The sequence below is a fragment of the Cyprinus carpio genome, unplaced genomic scaffold (genome assembly GCF_018340385.1).
Source record: "Cyprinus carpio isolate SPL01 unplaced genomic scaffold, ASM1834038v1 S000006815, whole genome shotgun sequence".
Lineage (NCBI taxonomy): Eukaryota > Metazoa > Chordata > Actinopteri > Cypriniformes > Cyprinidae > Cyprinus > Cyprinus carpio.
Window position 1 is genome coordinate 736,495 of NW_024879399.1, and position 22,515 is coordinate 759,009.

At 34.2% G+C, this 22,515-nt stretch overlaps 4 protein-coding genes across 4 annotated transcripts; 1 reads left to right on the plus strand and 3 right to left on the minus strand.

Moving 5' to 3' along the window:
• The first annotated feature begins 88 nt into the window (after nucleotides 1-88).
• On the plus strand, nucleotides 89-7,027 carry LOC109081627 (serine/threonine-protein kinase PINK1, mitochondrial-like). Its single transcript, XM_019096604.2, has 8 exons — nucleotides 89-546; nucleotides 1,447-1,725; nucleotides 1,852-1,955; nucleotides 2,039-2,221; nucleotides 3,493-3,656; nucleotides 3,781-3,905; nucleotides 4,860-5,090; nucleotides 6,092-7,027. The coding sequence occupies exons 1-8, from the start codon at nucleotides 190-192 to the stop codon at nucleotides 6,380-6,382; spliced, it is 1,734 nt and encodes a 577-aa protein (XP_018952149.1). The 5' UTR covers nucleotides 89-189; the 3' UTR covers nucleotides 6,383-7,027.
• A 3,612-nt stretch (nucleotides 7,028-10,639) lies between these two features.
• On the minus strand, nucleotides 10,640-10,996 carry LOC122144995 (dnaJ homolog subfamily C member 16-like). The gene has a single exon (XM_042756224.1). It carries the CDS (start codon nucleotides 10,994-10,996, stop codon nucleotides 10,640-10,642), a length of 357 nt encoding a protein of 118 aa, XP_042612158.1.
• On the minus strand, nucleotides 10,675-15,269 carry LOC109081628 (dnaJ homolog subfamily C member 16-like). The gene is made up of 14 exons (XM_042756223.1): nucleotides 15,099-15,269; nucleotides 14,941-15,007; nucleotides 14,542-14,863; nucleotides 14,228-14,412; nucleotides 14,041-14,145; nucleotides 13,810-13,968; nucleotides 13,127-13,257; nucleotides 12,859-13,036; nucleotides 12,323-12,505; nucleotides 12,104-12,180; nucleotides 11,840-11,920; nucleotides 11,670-11,759; nucleotides 11,147-11,320; nucleotides 10,675-11,048 (listed from the first exon to the last, which is right to left on the minus strand). Exons 1-14 carry the CDS (start codon nucleotides 15,266-15,268, stop codon nucleotides 11,036-11,038), a joined length of 1,935 nt encoding a protein of 644 aa, XP_042612157.1. The 5' UTR covers nucleotide 15,269; the 3' UTR covers nucleotides 10,675-11,035.
• Nucleotides 15,270-21,015: 5,746 nt separating this feature from the next.
• Nucleotides 21,016-21,796, minus strand: LOC122144986 (torsin-1A-like). Its single transcript, XM_042756212.1, has 2 exons — nucleotides 21,686-21,796; nucleotides 21,016-21,445 (listed from the first exon to the last, which is right to left on the minus strand). Exons 1-2 carry the CDS (start codon nucleotides 21,741-21,743, stop codon nucleotides 21,174-21,176), a joined length of 330 nt encoding a protein of 109 aa, XP_042612146.1. The 5' UTR covers nucleotides 21,744-21,796; the 3' UTR covers nucleotides 21,016-21,173.
• Between the last annotated feature and the right edge of the window lie 719 nt (nucleotides 21,797-22,515).

Sequence of the window (22,515 nt, forward strand, 5' to 3'; positions counted from 1 at the left end):
TTTATACTTTTATCTTAAATAAAAGATGTGGGATCTTTACTTTTATTGTGAAATACGTTTCCTGTGACTTTTATTTTGAAAGCTGTAAACAGAAAGTGACGTCTCATCGTCCAATCAGCGTTACATAAACACTGTCCTTAATGTAGGGAGAAGTGTAAAAGTGAAATTTAGTTCTCCATTCGGCTCAAAATGTCAGTGAAACATGCTCTCAGTCGGGGGTTGGAGCTAGGGAGGTCGCTTATCCAGCTGGGGCTCTTCAAACCAGCCGGCCGTGTGGCTGCGAAGTTCCGCGGTGAGCGGCTGCGTGTGTCCCGGCCGACCCGCACCGTCCAGCCGCAGACCTTCCTGCCCGGTCGGTACCGCTTCTTCCGCCTGTCTCTCAGCGGGCTGGCCGCCCAGCTCCAGTCCGGGGCTTTCAGGAGAGTGGCTGGAGGTGGTGCACCCAGAAACAGGGCTGTTTTCCTGGCTTTTGGGGTGGGCTTGGGGGTAATTGAACAGCAGCTGGAGGAGGACAGGACAAGCGCTGCTCTGTGTCAGGAGATACAGGTGAAAAACACCATCACAAGAACACAACAATGACTACAGTTGTGTATCTAATTATAATAATGATATAGCATAATAATAACTGAGCATTCCTGTAACTTAAACGGTAGAGCATGGTCGTAGTTGATTATCAAATAATGCATGAAAAATGATAATCGTCTGCTAAAAGCTTAAATGTAAAAGTAGTTAAAATATAAATGACTTTGCCATCAAGGAATAGGTTACCTTTTGTGACATTAAAATACAAAACATTTATTACAATAATATTTCACATTTCATCAAAAAAACAAAAATAAAAAATGCATTCTTTGTGAGCATAAGAGACTTCTTTCAAAAACACTAAAAAACGTATTTAATCCAAACTTTGACCGGTAATGCAAATATTATTTTAATTTAACTTTTAATATTACTTTTGTTATATTAATATAATATTACAATGTTGCATTCTTTACTTGTTATATATTATACTCAGTACAGGTAATATTACCAAATTTTGTTCACATAAATGTCATTGAAACATAATTAAGAAAGGAACAGGTTATTAATTAACCTAGTCTAATTACTGAACTGTACCATAGTAATAATTTCATGTTTTTACATGTCATTGGTATTATCTATTTCATCAGATTACTAATTACTTCAAAAATTTTATTAGACCTAGTCAATTTTGGACAATATGCAAAATATATTATAAATATGTGCAAATTACAGCTTATCAGATGTATCCATAATGTATCCATAATGCATTTATAATTTGTCAGTAAGTGCATGCTATTATTTAGGAATACAATGCCTCCATTCATATTTATTTAAATAAACTCATGAAAAATTGTCAGCTGCAATTACATGTGTATTTTTAAAAAAAATAATAATAATAATAAAAATGTAATTTTTTCGATGTAGGCTGTATTTAGAAAGAAGAAGTTCCAGACCCCCCTGAAGCCCTTTACATCAGGGTACAAGTTGGAGGATTACGTGATTGGGAAACAGATCGGGAAAGGTTGCAATGCAGCAGTGTATGAGGCAGCGGCTCCGTCCGGGGCCCCTGTGGAGAGCGGGAAGTATTCACTGGTGGAACTGAACCAGAAAGAAACAGATGATGACAATAAGAAAGCAGGAACGCTTAGATTTCCTGCTACACCCAGCTTTCCTTTAGCTATCAAAATGATGTGGAACATTGGGGTGAGAATTTAGACCATTTTAGCATTATTCTATTTCGGAATAGATTTTGTGTAGAATGCATATACGATACAGTATTCCAGAATACATCAACAGCTTTTTTAATGAACATTTGATACTGTTTAATAGGGTGGTTCATCAAGTGATGCCATCCTTCGCTCTATGTCCATGGAGTTGGTTCCTGCATGTCCACAGGCCCTAACAAAAGAGCAAGGAGAGATTGCTTTGGATGGGTGAGTTCATATGTAAACTTTAGCTGTACATCATGGCCTTAAAATAGACTGAATCATTGCCAGTGACTTTACTATTTTTACAGCCAGTTTGGAACAGTGCCTAAAAGAATGACCGCTCATCCCAATGTGATCACAGTGTACCGGGCCTTCACTGCTGAGGTCCCGCTGCTGCCTGGAGCTCAGGAGGAGTACCCCGATGTCCTGCCTGCCAGACTCAATCCACAGGGTTTGGGCAGTAATCGTACACTGTTCCTGGTCATGAAGAAGTGAGGAATCATGAAAGCACTTTTTTAATAAAATAAAATAATTATTAATTATTATTTAATATATTTATATATAAATTATTATTTAATATATAATAATTATTATTATTATTGTTATGTATTTGTTATAAAAACAATATTATAATAATAAAACAAATATTTAATAATATTTAATTTTTATTAAAGTAATATTTATTATAAAAAGGTATTGTTATAAAAGTAATAATAATAAATACAATAAAATAAGAATAAAAATAATTAAATATAAATAATAATTTTATTTATTTATTATAAAATGTATTTGTTATAAACATAAATATCTAAAATAAAAAGAGTAATACAAATTAATAATAATTAATGATAACAATTATTATTATTATATATATTTATTATAAATATGTATTTGTTATAAAAAATAATAAATGAAATAAAACAGAATAAAATCATTATTTAGTAAAATATTCATTTATTTTGAAAATAATAAAATTATTTGTTGAAAACAATAAATGAATAATTATAATTGTTGGAGCCATTTTATTGTAATTTGTGTTTTTGACACTAGAGGTCATATGAGTATTTAGAGTACAGGTGCGCAATGGAAGGTCAAATTAACTTTTTGACCGTGCTGTGCGTGCTGTGTTGAAGGTGCAAGAAATTGTGGTCGTACCTCTTAAGTTTGTTTGAATAAAATATTTTGTTTATTAATGAAGAAACGAAGTTACGTTTAAAGTTATATTTTTCCTTTATTTTATTTTTTGTTATTTGCAATGCCAAATGGACAAAAAATGGATTGGCATATCTAACTTTATTATGGACAATAACTTGATTTATTCAAGGTAAAGCATGTGTCAGAAACAGACTACTAAAATCCATCTGCGTCCCTATAATAATTATTATTATTAATTATATAATTAATATTAATAATTATTAATAATAATTATTATCAGAATCATTAAGTTAATATTTATTTATTATGAAAATAACATAAAAATAAAAATAAATAATTGAAAATAAATAATATTATTTTATCATAATGCATATAATAATACGTAATATTTTATATACTTATATACTATTTCTATATGATTTTTTGTTTAATTTAGAATATGTTAAATATATCTATTCATTACATGCAAAAAAAATTAATAAATAAAAATAAAAAGAATTGACTTATTGACATCACTTGTGACTTTAGGCTCATTTTCATGAATGGTGCTTGTTTTTTTTTTTTTTTTTTTACCTGTAAAGTCATGATTGATGTGTCTGTGCTGTAGTTACCCATGCACCCTGCGGCAGTACCTGGAGGTGTGTGTGCCGAACCGGATGCAGGCGTCTCTCATGCTGCTGCAGCTGCTGGAAGGGGTGGATCACATGTGCAAACAGGGCATTGCTCACAGAGACCTCAAATCAGACAATGTGCTCCTGGAGTTTGACAGAGGTAAGGGTCCCTAGACGGTGCAGACAGCATAGGCCAATGTAGACTTGCAGCATTATGCCAGCAATAGGTAATTGGTATAATCACATTAATTGTAACATTGACGTAATGTGTTTTTATTTTAAAGCCGGGTGTCCCAGACTGGTGATCACTGACTTCGGCTGTTGTCTGGCAGAAGATTTGGGCCTCAAACTGCCCTTTGACAGCCGGTGGGTTAACAGAGGGGGAAACACCTGTCTGATGGCACCTGAGGTGAGAAACTTCTGGAATAACTCTTGAAGTGTCCAGGCTCAATATTAAGGATTTTTTCTGCTTGTCTTTTCAGGCCAGTAATTCAAATTTCTACTTGCCCGGCAAACAGTTTTACTGGCATTTTAATTTAAATTTTATATTTCCATCTATAATTTTAAAGTTCACATTTTAAAATGTATAAGGAAAATATATATTTTTTAAAAATATATTATATTTTTACACATTCTGCATAAGTTTGCAAAGCATTTTATATATGTACACTAGAATTCAAAAGTTTGGGGACAGCAAGAGTTTTTAATATTTTTTGAAAGAAGTCTTTTATGCTCAGCAAGACTGCATTTATTTGATTAAGATACAGTAAAAACAGTAATGCTGTGAAATATTATTACAACTTAAACTTATTACAACTTAATTTAAGATGTAATTTATTTCTGTGATGCGCAGCTGAATTTTCAGCATCATTACTCCAGTCTTCAGTGTCACATGATCCTTCAGAAATCATTCTAATATACTGATTTGCTGCTCGAGAATCATTTCTTCTTATTATTATTATGTTAAAAACATGCGTATAACATGAGACGCCTTCTCTGATGTGATGCTTAATATATCTGTAGACATTTTTTATTCTTTGATTAATAGAAATTTAAAAAGAGTAACATCATGAATGTCTTTACTGTTACTTTTTGTTCAGTATAATGTGTTGTTGCTGAATAAAAAAATAATAATAAGAAAAAAATATTTGTCCCCAAACTTTTCAAAACTTTTCAAACTTTTTATGCTGTCAGTTTCCACAGAAAGTGATTGACAGTCGATCAGAACTGTCCATGCACTGTGTATTAAACCTAGAACATTGCTTAATAATTAAGCTGCTTACCTTTTGGCTAATAAAAAGACATATAATGAACATTTTATATTATTCAAATGAAGGATATTTATGCTTTCTTGATCATCTAGGTGGCCACAGCAGTTCCAGGTCCAGGGGTGATGATCGATTACAGTAAAGCAGATGCCTGGGCTGTAGGGGCCATCGCCTATGAGCTCTTCGGTCAGCCGAACCCCTTCTACAGCTCACAGGGGCTGGAGGGACGCACTTATCAGGAAAAACAGCTTCCTCCACTTCCTGCTGCTGTACCTGAGGATGTACAGCTAGTAGTGAAGCTGCTGCTATGCAGAAACACTTGCAAGGTATAATATTCACCAAGAAATATACTGGCAACTGTGTTCACGATATTTGTTTTTGTTTCATGTCATTAAAGATTGCTTGAGATTTTGTAGTGTATTTTTTTAATGTTTTATTAACATTAACAAAACATGACTAAATCACAAAAAAAGTTTGCTGTCATTTTAAATAATTACATAATTTATATTATATACATACTATTTTTAACCCAATTTTATATATTATATATATATATATATATATATATATATTATATAATATATAATATATTTTTTTTTTTATTTATTTTTTATTATTGAAATAATATCAGAACATAATTTGTTTAAAAAATTTTTTTTTTTTCCATTTCATTAAAGCATTCTTTGCAAGTTTTTTTTACAACAACATTTACAAACACAGGGAAACAAGAAAGAAAGAAAAAAAATTTAGGTCATAAACAAAAAAAAAAACTATATTTTTTTTTTATATATATATTGCCAAATATTTTAATCTTGACGGTGCTAAAAAAAAAAACATTTAGCCAAATATTTTAATCTTGACGGTGCTAAAAAAAAAATTTTAGGTATAAACATATATATATATATATATATATCTATATATATATATATATATATATATATATATATAGATCTATAATATAGAACATATATATATATATATATATTTTTTTTTTTTATTTTTTTTAAATTTTTAAATATGACCTTTATTCAGATCACAAAACCGATTTGCATAAATAGTTTTTTTAAACAGTTAATTATTTATTTATTTTTTTTATTATTATTAATTAAATTGAATTTCATGTCATTTAATTTAAACCGATTTGAATTCAATTTTAATTTATTATTATTTATTTATTATATTTGTTATTATGTTTGATACAACATAAGTTTTTTTTTTTTTAAGCACAAAATTATTTCTGCATGTGTTATTGGATACAACATAATCATAATCTGTACCGGTCATAAAAATTACACTGACATTTCATAATGTCCCTGATGATTTGCAGCGCCCCAGTGCACGTGTGGCTGCTAACATGCTGCACATCAGCCTGTGGGGAAAGCGTGTGTTGGCCAGCTTGGATCAGGCCAGAATGGATCAGCTGACTGACTGGCTGCTGTGTCAGGCTGCTGTGGTGCTGCTGAAGGGTCGAGGCTCCAGCGGGAGCTCCGTGGAAGCTGAACTCCAGAGATGCTTCCTCGCCAACATAGACCTGGAGGATCTCCACACTGCGGTCAGCTTCCTCATGTACGGACATGAGCAGTGGAAATCCCTGCTAGCACACTACACTGAGCCATAGTGTCTGTGAATGTGAGTGAGTGAGTGTTTACTGGAGAAACAAGCACAGCTCAGTACCAATTATTTTTAGTAGACCGTGGAAGCACTTTTATCTATCACTGACATTTTGATAGTATGGCATTTGCACTTTACACTATACATTAAGAATACTTTATGCTGTTAGTGACTCTTTAGGATAACAGTTTAAACCAAGTACAAATTCATGCATAATTTAATGCATTAATATCCACAGTATATCACAGTTTAATGAATATTGCTTAAAAAAGAAGGCAAATCAATGCAGAATAAATTATACTGTTGATGTTTTTCTGACAGGATATTCAATACAAATTTGATTTTAACTTTTGGTAACAGATTGCATCATGAAATGTGTGTGTTACCAGAACAGAGTTGGTTGGAGAGGCTGAAAAAGTAATTGGGATTTCTGATGTAAATTCAGAGATAGAGCAAGTGATTATTTTTGGAGAAGTTCACTATGACAGTCTTTGGAAGAACATGTTCAGATGAATTATATAGTAAGACCAGTCATTGTGCATGTGCATTAAAAGTAAACAGGGTGACTTTTGAATGCATGCTGACTTCATTGTATATAGGCTGGAAATTACTGAAAAGCCAAAAATAATAAAGAATTAGAATAGTATTGAAATAATGTGTTCTTGTCTTTTGCATATGACAATAAAAAAGTTTTGTGATAGATATTAATATTTACACTGCAGTATATTATCATTGTAATATATAAGTTTCTAGTATACCCGGTAAGAGTTTGGTTAGCTGGTTCAGGTGTGTTTAATTAGTGTCGGAGCTAAACTATGCAGAACATCATTAATAATATTAAAAAAAAAAAAAACAACAACAACAAAAAAAAAAAAAACATGTCATATTCTATTAATCTAATCTTTATTCTATTAACTAAACTAATTTTTATAAATATTTTATAAATTTGGTATAAATTGTATTTAAATATACATTTTATAGGCATAAATTCCTATAATAAAACATTACATTTAGACATTTCTGTATTTTAAAAATAAAATTTTATAACATGTAATATACTTTCAAAAAATGAATAAGTATTTTAAAAATAAAGAAATGTAATAAAGAATAGTAATTAAATGTTTAAATATTTTAATAATATTTGTATTTAGACATGCTTATAATAAAACATACTATTTGTATATATTTGATTTATTTTTAAATATATTTTAAACAAATGTATTTTCAAAATGTAATATAAATATTAAAAATTCAATATAGTAGTTAAAAGTAATACAAGTAACTCAGTTTTTAATAAGAATGTAGTATATACATGTATATATATATATATATATATATAAACATATAACCCTTTTTAAAATTGTTGATAAATGTTTATATAATTAATAATAGTAAATTTAAATATTTATGTAATTTCCAGTCAAGCTGTAAAATCTTTAAAATGTCATTTCCAGCACAGAATGCTAAACACAATACATCATTTTTGATGTGGTTGAAATGTTCATGAACAAAAAATGACTTGCAGAGTCCCTTGTACTCAATATAGATTCGGTCCGAGGCACATCAGGGCAGAATCCACTATGATAAGGTTGTACAATGGCTGGACAAGAGCGGCCCCATACGAATCACTAAAGGTGGCAGATATTGGTGATGTTAACGTCAACCTCTTTCACCTGAAGGACACCTGCAAAAAAATACACAAGGCTTACCGTGAAATTGTGGCCACTGGCTGCATCCCACTTACACTTGGTGAAAAAACATTTTCTATATGCAGGAATACATGGATCGGTTTTGAATTTATTTTTAATATGTTACTTCTACACTTGTCTTGGATTCCCAGGAGGTGATCATACAATTGCATACCCAATTCTACAAGCACTTGCTGAGAGGTTAGTGCAAACACAAGAGGCCTCCCTCCTTATTTTGCGAAACTAACTCACATTTAGTATGAAATATTGCTATTTCTGCTGTTCAGACATGGGCCGGTGGGCCTAATACATGTGGATGTCCATGCAGACACTAGTGACATGATTCTGGGTGAGAAAATTGGTCATCGGACCCCTTTCATGCGCTGAAATTAATGTGGATATTGAAACTGCAAAAGGGTGTCGGGCTCATGCTGAAAAAAATATTATTGATTGCTTTATTTTTCTCCAAAACATTTCAAATAATTGCACAGTGACTTAAATACATGATTTAAAAAATCAGTTTATATATGTATTTGATAGCAAAACAGTTTCATACTGTCACAGTTTTGAACACAGGAAAAATTGATGTGGATATAAAAAAAAAACAAGCTGTATTTAGTGTTAATAATTCACACAAATACATAATAACATGATCCAGTGTTAATATTTTGCACCACAGACATAAATACATTTAGTCATAGAGAGTTAATAAGCCATGAAAATTTGGCATGATTTAATGCTATCTTAAATTTAAGATATTTACCAGTGCATTGCAAACCACAAATAAAATGCTAATATAGTACAATGCCACAAATACAGCATCATCAGTTATAAAGTATATGAATGTTCACTGAACACCATATGAATAAAGTAATATTATTCATCACTCAAAATGCGCCAGCAATGGAAGACTTCATATAGGAGTGGATTTAACTCACCCACACCTTTGTGTGCATATGCAATAGTTAATCAAATAATGCATTAACCACTAAATCCTGCTAACAAATAAAATGAAACATCCCAATACAAAGGAGACAAACGGTTTTCTACAGCAAACATGAAATGCATAGTACAAAATACTTAGAATCAAGTTTTTCTTCTCTTTGTACTCTTTGTTGAGAATGTTTTGCATGCCATAGCACATATTTACTGATAGAACACAAATGGAAACGATAAAGGTCTCTGGCACTATTTGTCATTCTTTAAGGCTTTACCTGCTCATTTAATAGCTGCACTATATAGCTGAACTTGACTTGTAAAGGTCAATAAAGAGCTGTTACACCCTTTACTTACACTATTAATTTGATAAGAACATCTGGAATCTTTCCTATATTTTAGAGACACAACCCCATATTATATTTTTACATATTCATTTAATATTATGTAACTTTTTACACCTTGGGACTGAAGCGCAGTTTGTGTTTGATGGGTATTGCTGTAAAGTTGTGCCAGTTGTGTTAAAGTTTGTACCACGAGTAAGAGCGATGCACAAAAAAGTGACTAAATCTAAACAGTTTCCTTTTGATACTCAATTGATAAAGCTACAGTCCTTAATTTGTTGAAAGTTTAAGTGAACAAAGATATACAGCTAAAGCCCATATTTTCACCATTGTTTAGAAAGAAAAAAAAATGTTTATGTTCAAGTTATTGAAAATAATTACAAATGATACTGTTTGCTAATTTTTATGAGTTGTTAAAGAGCCAATTTTGAATTCTAACAAAGAAGTAAGTATTTACTAATACTAAGTATTTTAATAAAGTTTTATTTTATTTATTTTTTAACAATTTAGAATGTATTTTTTGGTATGGAATTGCAAGTAAAACATATTATAAAATGGTTCATTTCTTTAACATTAGTTCAGATTTGTTTAACAATAAATCACAATTTTGAAATAATAAAAATGTGGTAGTATATGTTCTGTAGAAATGTACATTATCCAATGATTAATAAATGCTGCGAAAGCATTGTTTATTGTTGTTTAATTTACTGCATTCACTAAAATTAACATATATACCCTTACTGTAAAGTGTTTGCAAAATTTTTTTTATTATATTGCACTTTCTAGATCAAGAGGGTTAAATTAAAAGGGAAAAGTGTCTCTTAGAATTGTAAAAAAAAAAAAAAATTCACAGCATTGTCATAAGTAAACATAGGACTAAACGTCTACAGTGATCATGTTTGTTGATGCTACATTATGTTAGCTATTCTTCAACTAGCAGCATGTTGGAAATGTTTAAAATCGAAAGCTAGGCTAGGTGTATTGATATTTTGGCTCTTTTTTGGCCCTATATTGATTTTATGGCTCTATTTGGAGTCTTTTGAAATAAATACAGAAGACCCAAACTGACTGTAAAGCCCTCGATTAGAGCAACTCGAGAAAACATTTCCAAGAAGTCAGCATCAGTGTCGATTCAAATCCTTCAAACACTTTCCTTTCCTCCACAATGCAAACCTAAAAACACTTGTGAGCGTCTGGCTCTGAGCAGCATCAAGCCTGGTTTCGCTAAGGCCTTCAGTGCTTCTAATCCAGCTGGGTTATTAGCTCTAGCAAAAGCAGGTTAGCTTCCATGAGGCTTCATTTATTGACAGTGATCTTGTCCAGACCGGGCCAGGCTGGGACGTAGTACCTGGGCAGCGTCCCTTCCATCAGTCGCTCCACCCAGAGTCCGAGTCGATCCAGTTTGTGATGGATCTGAAGACTTGTGGATCGAGAGCGTGTCATGCCCTTCCAGGACCGGGAACCTCCTCCTTCTTCTTCCGGCTTGCTATCCAAGTCTTCACCTGTGTAGACTGGCTTGAAAAGACACAGATATTTCTTATGGCCATTAAGGGCTAGAACATAGCCTGTGTAGTCTACTTTGCAGCTGTACACTTCTTCCTCATCTGTGTCGATCTGCACAGCGTCCTGAGCGTATTCCAACACGGCCGCCATCCATTCACTGTGTTTATCCACATTTAGGAAGGAGAAGTGCTACGTCAAACTCCTACGAGGAAGAGGAAACATTATATATATATATATATATATATATATATCTTTTTTAGACATCATGACTGCAGGGTACAGCATGCAATGAGGGCTCACCCAGTGAACGAATAAACTTCCTTGGCAAACTTGCTAAGCAGGATGTTCTTTGTGGAATCAGTAAGTACCAGAACTACATTGATGTGACCCGGCCTCAGCTTCACTAGGTTACTAGTGTATGTTATGTCGGTTAACTCTGTCACCTCCACAAAGTTTTTCTTTGGTGGGCGACTGCTGGAAAAAAAAAAATTACATTTAAATGAGAGCATGTAATAGTATAATAAATTAGGGATGCATCAATATAAAATAATTATTTATTATTTATTTATTATTATTATTTACGCTATTTTTATAGCTGGTAACAAATGACTGATATTATTAAAATTCCAAATTTAATATTATTATTATTATAAATAAATTATATAAATAATTTCAACATTAAAATGAGCATGCACACATAAATATCCAGTATTGTTTTAAAACCACTAATATCCAATAAATAAAATGGTACTGATACATTGTGCATCATTAAAAAAGATATACATGAAATACGATATATGATATACGTAATATATGAAAGAACCTAGATGTGCTGGAGGTGTGTGGCGAACCATTCTCTGCATTGGATGCCTCTTTGGCTTTCGTTTTGGGCTGTTTTTCCTCACTTGAGTCACTGAAATTGGAAACAGCAATGTTTAATGTCTCTGCATTTTTCATCTAACACATCAGAATTATGAATGCAATAAAACTTACCTAAAAGCCTGAATAACTACAGTGCCAAATAAAATAAAAAGTGCAGAGAATATCAAAGACAGTAGGGGCATCATCTCACGCCTACAAAATGAATGAAAAATATCTTAATAGAGCATTAAATATCAAAAATATTGCTGACCAACCCCACTTTAACAACTCTTGCCTTTCGCCACTAAGAGATATTTCATAAAGCTTATTACCTGAATTAGCAACAGTAACAAAGAGGGGTAGAGTTTAGGGTCAATTGCCGTTTTAATCACTTACCAGTTATTGTGAAGAAGATCAGCGATAATTTCAGATAAGTAGTCATATGCTGTGTAAATCCATCTTGTTAAAAACATCTAAAAGCAAACAAATGTACAAAATGTTGTTTACTATTTGGCCATGAAACACAATCCCGAGCTCTACTGAAAAAGGCATATACGCCAGCGCTAATTTCCCAATTAAAGACACCCCATGAAAAGCAAACCCTGAGAAACTCACCGAGGTGAGCTCATTGTTGAGCTCTGGGAGAACGGCGTCACAGTTAAGGATGGAGGGATCCTTCTCCAGTCTTTCGAGTTCCTCCAGGAGCTTGTGTTTATCTTCCTTACTGCCGTTCCATCCACCCAAAACTGGCTTATACAGAATCTTACCAGCTCCGTTACGCCTCTCCAGAATCACCACCTGCTCAATACACACAAAAATCTCATCGGGTTAAACTCTAAGGGTCCACCAATAGTGGATTTTGCCAATTTCGATAACTTCAATGGGAAAACAGGCCAATAAAAGTCATTTTTATCATTGTCCGGAAGTGTGTTGCTGATAAAAAAAAAAACACATTGCTATAAAAACACATAATTGCATATGCAAATATCATCATTAAACAAACATAAACAACACACACTGGGTTCGGGACAAATTCCAAGCTCGGAGCCCTCCTCTCAGACAGCATGCCAAATACGCATAACCTTTACTCCATTTAATATACATAAGTGTGAACGTGTGAAACAAAAATGCATTGAGAAGATAACATCTACCTGTGGTAGTGTGCTATCTTTGTTCTTTAAGAGAACATCACATAGGGGCTGCTGACGTCGCTGGTAGACGTAAGCAAACCGAAGCACGTCATTAGTGTTGTCAGAGGCTAGCGAGAGGAAGGCTTCATTCCCTGTGGCAAAGGATTCTTCCTCACCAGTAATGAGTAGAACACAATATCTGTGGAAAAGACATCGCAGACTTTCGGGAAAAGACCCTTTAACATGTTGCATCAGATTAACTCTACTGATTTTTACACAGCCATCTTACTTCCTGCGACGATGGAACTGTTTGACAGGGCAAAGCTCATCAAATAGCTTTTGGTTTACCAGACGAGGAGCCAGGAGGAACTTGTTATTGGAGATGAACTCATCTATTATATGCTTCTTCATCCCTTTAGCCTGAGGAAGCAAATGGTTAACTGAAAGTCAAAAGTAAACATATTTATATCTTCTCAAACAACTCATATGACCATGGTTTTCCAGGCAAGATTTTTCCATCATTTGTTGGTCCAGAAGCAACATTTCCTGTCAAACATGCATATTAAAACAAATATTAACCATTAAAGCGAGATGTCACTGAAGCCCCAACCTGATTGGTTGTTGTTGTTTCAGGACCAATAAGGATGTTGTTGCAGGACCTTCTAAGACCAGGATCCAGGACCCGCCTTATTACAAAATTAACAATGACTTAACCCTGAAAATGTTTTGTAATTATTTAGAAAAATTAAATAAAAATCCAAATTAAACCAAACTGTAACACTTCATATAATAAAACTTTCAAATAACATAAATAAAAAAAGTTGGATACAAAATGAATCAAATAATCCTACAAAATAGCACAACTTAATCTGATTATAAATAGGTGAAACATCAACTATACTTGTTGGTTTTTGCCAGAAACAGACTTTATCCAATCACTACGGCCTACAGTAGTCAAGGGAACAGGTTTACCTGTATAATATCTGCAGGCTTCTCCACGTCCTCTTTGAAGACAAGCATGGTTGGCGCATAAGTATTCAAGTTGAATTTTCTCAGCAGGTCAGCGGTTTCAGAAAGACCTTGATCAACGTATCCAAACTGCACATAATCCTTATAGGCAAATGCTGTAAGCTATTGGAAGCGAAAAAACAATCAATCATTGGTGTACTGGCTGAACATTTGCAATTCTGGAGGTTACTCTACCTTATAAAGCAGAGGAACCGAAGGCACTTGGTCAAACAAGAGGACATGTGGCTTGTTCAGTTTATGCCAGCTCTTCAGAAACTCTTGGTTGTTCTTAACTGTAACCTATAGACATCCATAAATGAGACGTCTGAGACCAGAAGATATAAATATAGACATTAGAGAGTGCATGATGACATTCACTAACCTTTTCAACTAGTCTCTGTGGCAGCAAATCTTCTATGAACTGCATCAGGTGGCCTTTAACAACAGCGTAATGGAAGAAAGACACTTTTCCGTTGACGACACCAAGAATGGATGGAGTCTGATGTGCTCCCAAATGATTTGCTAAACGCCGCTCGTAACCAACATCAACCACACCAATTCCAATCCCTAGAGATGCGAAAATCAACTTCTTACATGGAGGAAGTCAACTTCACAAACTCATTTCAACCCAAGTAAGGTCTTATCACTAACTGGAACCTAACATGTAAGCATTTCTAGAAAATAGAACTTACTTACCTAGAGTTTCCAATTCCTGCACTGTTTCTTTCCAGACTGGCTCGATATGGATGCAGCTGAAGCACCAGTCTGAGGTGATCTTTATCAAGTAAGGCCTCTTGAAGCTGTCAGGCACAACTTCATTGACATACTGGCTGAAATGCAACGTGTACTTGCTGTTAGCAAAGTCCTGGCCACCCTTATTGTTGAAGGGAAAGTGGAAGAAAGACTCATCAAAGTAGAAGTTGTGGCGGAAACCATGATGGCCACGTCCATACGGGTGAGTGTTATCTGTTTGTCCATAACGATCGTAGCTGGCTTTCTTCTCCTCGTTTGTTAAGATCTATGGAGTAACAAGCTAATGTTAGCATTACTTCTGACAACATGTGATCTGTTCAGAGTCTATATGAGCTGCCGTACCTCATAAGACTTTGTTATCTTGATGAACATGTCTTCTGCTTCAGGATTTTTGTTTTTATCAGGATGCCTGACAGGGGAAATGAAAGATGGAGTACCATTCTTTTTTAGACATCATGAAATTACTGTAGCATTGCAATCACCAAAAATGGCACTCTCACCATTCTTTGGCCAAGCGTTTGTACACTTTCTTGATTTCTGATTGGCTTGCACTTCTGGTGACTCCGAGAACCTTATATGGATCAAATTCTGCAGCGCTTTCCACCATAGCATCCATCAGGAGCACACAGACCATCATCACAGAGAGCAATACCACCACCATCCTCATCATAAACATGAAAACAAATGCACAATAAACTACCAAAAAAAAAACAAAAAAGAACAAACAAAAAAAAATAAATACAAATATAAAAAAAATAAATGTAAAAAGATCTAAAGTATATATAAGTAAATTAATTTCTAATGAAAATAAATATAGCAAAATATGAAGGATAAGTAGCTAAATAACATAAATCTAAATATTAAATATAATAATCATTAATTTTTAATAAATAAAAAACAAATAACCATAAATACAAAAAATGTGAAGGGTAAATTGATAAATGTGTAAATGAAGGAATCAAATATATTTATTGTTATGTTTTTGTTATTTGAAATAAAACTTCAAATATAAATATTAGATGAAAAACATAAAAATGCTGCCTTAACTTAAGTTAAAATACAATTTAAAAATATAAAAATAAAAGTTAATTAAAGGTATTAATTATAATAGTATATAAATAGTTCAATTATAAAACTGAATATATCTATGAATAAAAAAATATTCATAATGACCCATGGATCTGGTTTTAATTGCATGTTTGGTCTTCAGTGTTGTTATCTAACTTCCTTCGCCACATGCCAAATAAAATAAAACTTAACAATTCTGACTGTTCAACGATATTAAATCAAATATGTCAAATGCATATGCTGAAAGCTGTCATGCAAAGGACAGAAGTTTGTAACAGATGCAATGTTAGTCGCGTTTGGACTATTACAGAAAACGCGACATAAAGCGCATTCAGTGACAAGAGAAAATAAGCATTAGATCGTGCTTTGAGGGCAATAATAAAGCAGCACATGCAGATAAAATGACATCTGATGTGAAACATCCTTAGCTAGTCTGTTAGCCAACCTAGCTCATGCTTTCATCACGAATATGACATCAAAACGAGAGGAGACCATTACAACATGAACGGATTATGAATATACCGCTACTAATTCATCCATCCATCTGAGTGACGCGTTCATAAACCATGAGACATGCGTATTGATATTAGCAAAGAATCACCGCGTTACAAACACATTCTCTCTCTCTCTCTCTCTCTCTCTCTCTCTCTCTCTCTCTCTCTCTCTCTCTCTCTCTCTCTCAGGGTCAGTTTGCTTTATTGGCATGACATCTGTATTATAGTATTGCCAAAGCATTTTTAAGTAGGCCTATGTGTAAAATACAGAATATAATTACACCATCAAAGTAATAAAGGAGACAATACATGTGAAATAAATGAGAGAAAATAAATAAAATAAAATAACAATAACAACAGCAGGCAGTAGCTCTAATATTAATGAAAATAATTACAATTATATACAATGAAGAATATGTAAAATAAAGCAAATGAATACAGTGCATTAACCATTTCATATGGTGTGTATGGTGTACACATATTTTGCATCTAGTTTGACTGCCATCATGTCATTCTTTCCGAGTATATTCCCTGAGTCATTTAGAGTAAAGAATGAAAAATCCAATGCTGCAAATTGTGGAAAGAAAAGTGTTTCTCGTCCTCTATTCAAATCAATTCACAAACCGCTCTTCATTAATCCATGACTTCCTATCTCTATTTCTAAGTATTTCTAAGCCATGGTTACTGAGTTGATATTTTGAAAGAATTTCTCTTTTTTGTTAATTGTTTAATTGATAAATATTTATCCAATTTTGTGGTTCTGTTTAGGGCCAAATAACACTGGAGTTTGGTTTGGAGGTCAAATTCAATTTTTAATTTTTCATCATAATTATACTTTCGATTTTTGTCCATTTCTTTCTGAATGTTGAGGTTGTGGTTGGAGTCAGACTCAGCTTGAGTTTCATTCATTAGTTTAAGCGTGAGTATATTTAGAGGATGAGACACTGTGAGGGTTTCACTGATAAGAAGGGCTTTATACTGAATAGATTCAGTGTCAGATTGACTCAAGTGATGCCAGAATTGAACAGCTGTTTTTTGTTTTTTAAATGTATAGTTTAAGCCCAGTTCAGCCCTGCAGGCATTGTTAGAAGTGACTCCCTCTACCCACACAAAGAATTTTTTTCTGCAAATTCCAATTGTGTTCTCCCAATTTTCAAACTTTAATACTGGTCCTCAAATTTCACACCCATACAGTAGAATTGGTTTAATGATTTTGTGATATAGTTGGATCCATGTTTTAACTGGAGCAGAAACAGGTCGTCCGCATACAGCAGGCATTTTACTTCAGAGTCATGCGCCATGGGATGCTGGATCCAGAGCTTCTGCCAGCTCATTGATGTAGATGTTAAACAGGGCTGGGCTCACACTGCATCCCTGCCTCACCCCACGGCCCTGCTGGAACAACACAGTCCTGAGATTCCCAAATCTGACACATTTACTGTTTTTACTGTATATTGTATAACATCGAATGTTTTTCCACCAATGCCAATTTGTAATAATTCGTAATTATAAACAACCATGCCAAATAGAGTCGAAAGCTTTTTTTAAATCAACAAAACTTGAATATTTTTCTTTGTTTGCCCTTTAGATTTTTGTTAATTAGAGTGTGGAGAGATATAGATGTGGTCAGATGTACGTTGTTTTGGTAAAAAGCCAATTTGTGATTTATTTAGGATGTTGTGTCTTGTAAGGAATGTGACTATGCGGCTATTTATTATATTGCAAAGAAGCTTTGCAAGGTTACTGCGCACACAAATGCCACGGTAATTACCTTCTTTTTTATATATAGGTGTGATCAGTCCTTCAGACCAGGTCTCGGGGAAGTCACCAGATGATAAGATCAAACTGAATCATTTTGGTAGAGCTTGAATTATGTAAGGGCTGCTGAGTTTGAGCATTTTGTTGCTGATGTTGTCTTGTCCACATGCCTTCTTTAATTTGTGATTTTTAATGTGCTCTGTTATTTCAGATGTGGTTATAAACGTGTCTAATGGGTTTTGGTCAGTTTTTATTGTTTTCTTTAAATCTTCTAGTTTTCCCTTTGTTTTTGTTTGGGGCTGGTTGAGGTCTGGTTCAAGTGGGAAAGAGTTTTAAAGTAAGACCTCCAGACTGTGCCGCACTGGAGTAATGTGTCTGATTTGGGGCTTTCAAATTTTTTAAAGCGATTCCAGAAATTGTTTTGGTCTATTGATTCATTAATTTCATAAATTTTAGATTCATAATATTGATCTCTCTCTATCTGGTTATAGTGAAGGAGTTTGATGGTTTGGTTTTTAACTGGTAATGCAACTTATTGTGTCATTTATAACAGACAATAGGAATATACAGTTTAATGTTTATTGTAAATGAGATTACAGGTGCTGGTCATATAATTAGAATAATCATCAAAAAGTTGATTTATTTCACTAATTCCTTCACAAAGTGAAACTTGTATATTATATTCATTCATTACACACAGACTGATATATTCAAATGTTTATTTCTTTAATTTTGATGATTATAACTGACAACTAAGGAAAATCCCAAATTCAGTATCTCAGAAAATTAGAATATTACTTAAGACCAATACAAAGAAAGGATTTTTAGAATCTTGGCCAACTGAAAAGTATGAACATGAAAAGTATGAGCATGTACAGCACTCAATACTTAGTTGAGGCTCATTTTGCCTGAATTACTGCAGCAATGTGGCGTGGAATGGAGTCGATCAGCCTGTGGCACTGCTCAGGTGTTATGAGAGCCCAGGTTTTGCTCTGATAGTGGCCTTCAGTCTCTCTGCCTTCTTGGGTCTGGCATATCGCATCTTCCTCTTCACAATACACCATAGATTTCTATGGGGTTAAGGTCAGGGGCGTTTGCTGGCAAATTAGAACAGGGATACCATGGTCCTTAAACCAGTACTGGTAGCTTTGCACTGTGTGCAGGTGCCAAGTCCTGTTGGAAAATGAAATCTGCACTGACTGCAATCTCCCACTGACTGTGGGAAACTTTACACTGGACCTCAAGCAACGTGGGTTGTGTGCCTCTCCTCTATTCCCTCCAGACTCTGGGACCCTGATTTCCAAGGAAATGCAAAATTTTACTTTCAGCAGAGAACATAACTTTGGACCAATCAGCAGCAGTCCAGTCCTTTTTGAAGCGAGACACTTCTGATGCTGTCTGTTGTTCAAGAGTGGCTTGGACACAAGGATGCGACAGCTGAAACCCATGTCTTTGCATACGTCTTTGTGTAGTGGTTCTTGAAGCACTGACTCCAGCTGCAGTCCACTCTATGTGAATCTCCCCCACATTTTTGAAGGGTTTTTTGTTTCACAATCCTCTCCAGGGTGCGGTTATCCCTATTGCTTGTACACTTTTTTTCTACAACATCTTTTCCTTCTCTTCTCCTCTCTGTTATCTGTGATTGGACACAGAGCTCTTTGAACAGCCAGCCTCTTTTGCAATGACCTTTTGTGTCTTGCCCTCCTTGTGCAAGATGTCAATGGTCGTCTTTTGGACAACTGTCAAGTCAGCACTCTTCCCCATGATTGTGTAGCCTACAGAACTAGACTGAGAGACCATTTTAAAGGCCTTTGCAGGTGTTTTGATTAGAATGTGGCACCCAGGTGTCTTCAATATTGAAACTTTTCACAATATTCTAATTTTGGGATTTTTCTTAGTTGTCAGTTATAATCATCACATTTGAAATAAATTAAAAGAAATAAAAACATTTGACATATATCAGTCTGTGTGTAATGAATGAAATATAACATACAAGTTCCACTTTTGAATGGAATTAGTGAAATAAATCAACTTGTTGATGATATTCTAATTATATGACCAGCACCTGTATATGTATTTAAAGTTTGTATGTTTTTGTGTAGAATAAAGGGTTTGTAAAAGTCAAAATTATCTCTCTCTCTCTCTCTGTATGTGTAAACTATTTAATGGTGTGTAGGGTCAAAAATTATCAAAGACTTATGTTTTCCTGTCCCAAACTATCTTGAGTAACCAAAAGGGCCATTTGGCATTCCTGAAGGCACAGAATTGCTGATATCGATCAAGGCCTGTAGGCCAACATGTTTATACATCGGGGGTCTGCTAATTGTCACACCTTTTGGGTGAAGCTGTAGTCTGCTGATAGGTCAGTTTGAATGGTCCTCACATTTGGGTTTCAGTCACATGGTCAAGGAAGGGATAAAAGAAGACTGTAAATGTTGCTCTGTCTCTTTCTCTCTGCTGGCTTTTCTTTGCTGGAGCTCTTCTCTCCGGGCTCTGCCCTCTGCCCTCTCTCCCTCTTTTTCTCCCTCTTTCCATCTTCCCCTCTCTCTTTCTCTCTCAGGTAATATTTTACATACATGTTAGGTACAATTAACTATATGTTTTACTACCCTTCATCTATTTTGTAACCAATTCAAGTGTAAGCATAACAAAATATTGTTATTAAACCATTTCAATTATTAATTATGTGCCAACTAATCTTGATTCAATATTAACTTTGAAGTACTACCTATTGCAATACAATATAGTCACTTAATAGCAATGCTCTCCCAAATATTTAGCTATTGTAACTGCGCTTATTTCCGTCATTGGTATAAGTGGCAGTGGGTGGTAACAGACTAGAAATGGTACAGTTTTATACCATCGTGCTGATAACATTTCTTTAGTCCTTCGGCAATCCTACAGCCTGAACCACTGTAGGGAAACCACCCCTTACAATGGCATTTTGTTACAACTAACAAAAATCGTAAAGGTGTTTTTGGCATTCAGAAAACACTACCATAGTGATGTATCAGATGCAAAAGTCCAAGGTACTTCCAAAATCTGGTAGGACTAAAGAATGTGGACCCAAAAAATTAAACAGGCTGTACACATAGGCCTTGATTAAAATGTTTTATACTGAGACAATCTTAACTTATCAAGAAGCAGAATAGTCCAGACTCCAGATATCATCAAGATATGTAACTCATCAAGACTGAAATACTAATAAGTAAAAATAAATGAGTAGTGTAAGGTCATTGCTGTTCAGCTGTGTATCTAACTGGACAACTTGGGCCGCTGTGAATCAATATGCAGCGCCAACTTTTGTCTGACACTCTTGCAGCCTTTAAGAGAAAAGATTTTCTCTTCTTTAGGGAAGTAAGGCATGTTTCCGGCCACTTCATCTGCCAGATCAGAGTCTTGGGGGACGTTCAGGTGGGCCATCTCAACCAGGACACACTGACGCACATGCTTCAGCTCCAGAGGTAGGAAAGGAATATAATGATCAACCAGGTGCTTATCTATGATACTAGAGTACAGAAATCCACCTGCAGAAGAGACATTAACATTAAAAAAAATAGTTATTTATGGAGTAAATGCAAACACATATTGAGGTTTGGGCAAAAATCAAATGTATTCATTTAGGAAACAACCACTGAAAAACATGCTTATCAGGCACAAAATATATTTTGAAAGTAAATAAAATGTATTAAAAGGCATTATTGTAAATATATCTTTTTTTATTTTGAAATATATATAAATCATTTCAATGCTCTTTCAATACACACTGTTCTCATCATTGAAGATTTTTTCAGAGATTTTAATCTCCAGTTCCTTGCTGTTCATCCATAAGTTTTCCCGACAAAGGCCTTCTCTCCAGTAATCCAGAATAACCACACCAACAACAACACCACCAGCTTTACTACAAAAAAAAAAAAATCATAATAACATTTGTCACACCCTTTACTACGGAGCAAGAAGGACATTTAATTACCGCTGTGTTTGAATTTTATGTACTGTAGCTAATATGTTGTCTATAGCTGCATTTAAGGAAAACCATAAAGCAAACCCCTGATTTGAGGGCATTACCTGAGAAATATGAAGATTGCCTTGCGGAATGACACTCCATCTACACGGGCATTGTAGTCTAGAAAAGGTTTTATGGCATCGATCAGCTGTGGATGCATCTTTTCCATTTCATCAAATATAAACATGGAGCGGGGAAAACGTGACACACTTTCATGAATCTGCTGCTTTAGCTGTGCCTGAATATGCAGAACATGCAAATCCCATTTGAAGAAATTACTTCTGATATGTGCAACACTCCCTCGGGTCCCTCATTTTACAAAAATGTTATTTTTAATAAATGAATTTAGGGGGCGAAAAATGCTGTCAGTTTAACAGCAGCATCATTACTGTAATTACTGAAACTGTAATGATTCAAATACCCAACTATCCCGCTGTCCTGTGGGCCTTACACTTTAAATCTAGAGCCCGACCATGGTAAAGAAGCAATAAATGTGATTGCTAGAGTCTTAGGCCAAGACTAAAGTACTACCATTTATTTACTTACACTGTACAAGTCTGCCATTTCTTTGTGTGGGAAATGATGCATAGT

What these genes read in the sequence shown, in the direction of transcription:
- LOC109081627 (XM_019096604.2), top strand. Translation starts at nt 190, where the DNA reads ATGTCAGTGAAACATGCTCTCAGTCGGGGGTTGGAGCTAGGGAGGTCG. An exon ending in AAATGATGTGGAACATTGGG is followed by an intron (nt 1,726 to 1,851) that starts GTGAGAATTTAG and finishes ACTGTTTAATAG; the next exon opens with GGTGGTTCATCAAGTGATGC. An exon ending in GCTCCTGGAGTTTGACAGAG is followed by an intron (nt 3,657 to 3,780) that starts GTAAGGGTCCCT and finishes TTTATTTTAAAG; the next exon opens with CCGGGTGTCCCAGACTGGTG.
- LOC122144995 (XM_042756224.1), bottom strand. Translation starts at nt 10,996, where the DNA reads ATGGCGGCCGTGTTGGAATACGCTCAGGACGCTGTGCAGATCGACACA.
- LOC109081628 (XM_042756223.1), bottom strand. Translation starts at nt 15,268, where the DNA reads ATGATGAGGATGGTGGTGGTATTGCTCTCTGTGATGATGGTCTGTGTG. An exon ending in AGCCTGCAGATATTATACAG is followed by an intron (nt 13,258 to 13,809) that starts GTAAACCTGTTC and finishes TTGCTTCCTCAG; the next exon opens with GCTAAAGGGATGAAGAAGCA. An exon ending in TCAACAATGAGCTCACCTCG is followed by an intron (nt 12,181 to 12,322) that starts GTGAGTTTCTCA and finishes GTTTGCTTTTAG; the next exon opens with ATGTTTTTAACAAGATGGAT.
- LOC122144986 (XM_042756212.1), bottom strand. Translation starts at nt 21,743, where the DNA reads ATGAACAGCAAGGAACTGGAGATTAAAATCTCTGAAAAAATCTTCAAT. An exon ending in AATCTTCAATGATGAGAACA is followed by an intron (nt 21,446 to 21,685) that starts GTGTGTATTGAA and finishes TCTCTTCTGCAG; the next exon opens with GTGGATTTCTGTACTCTAGT.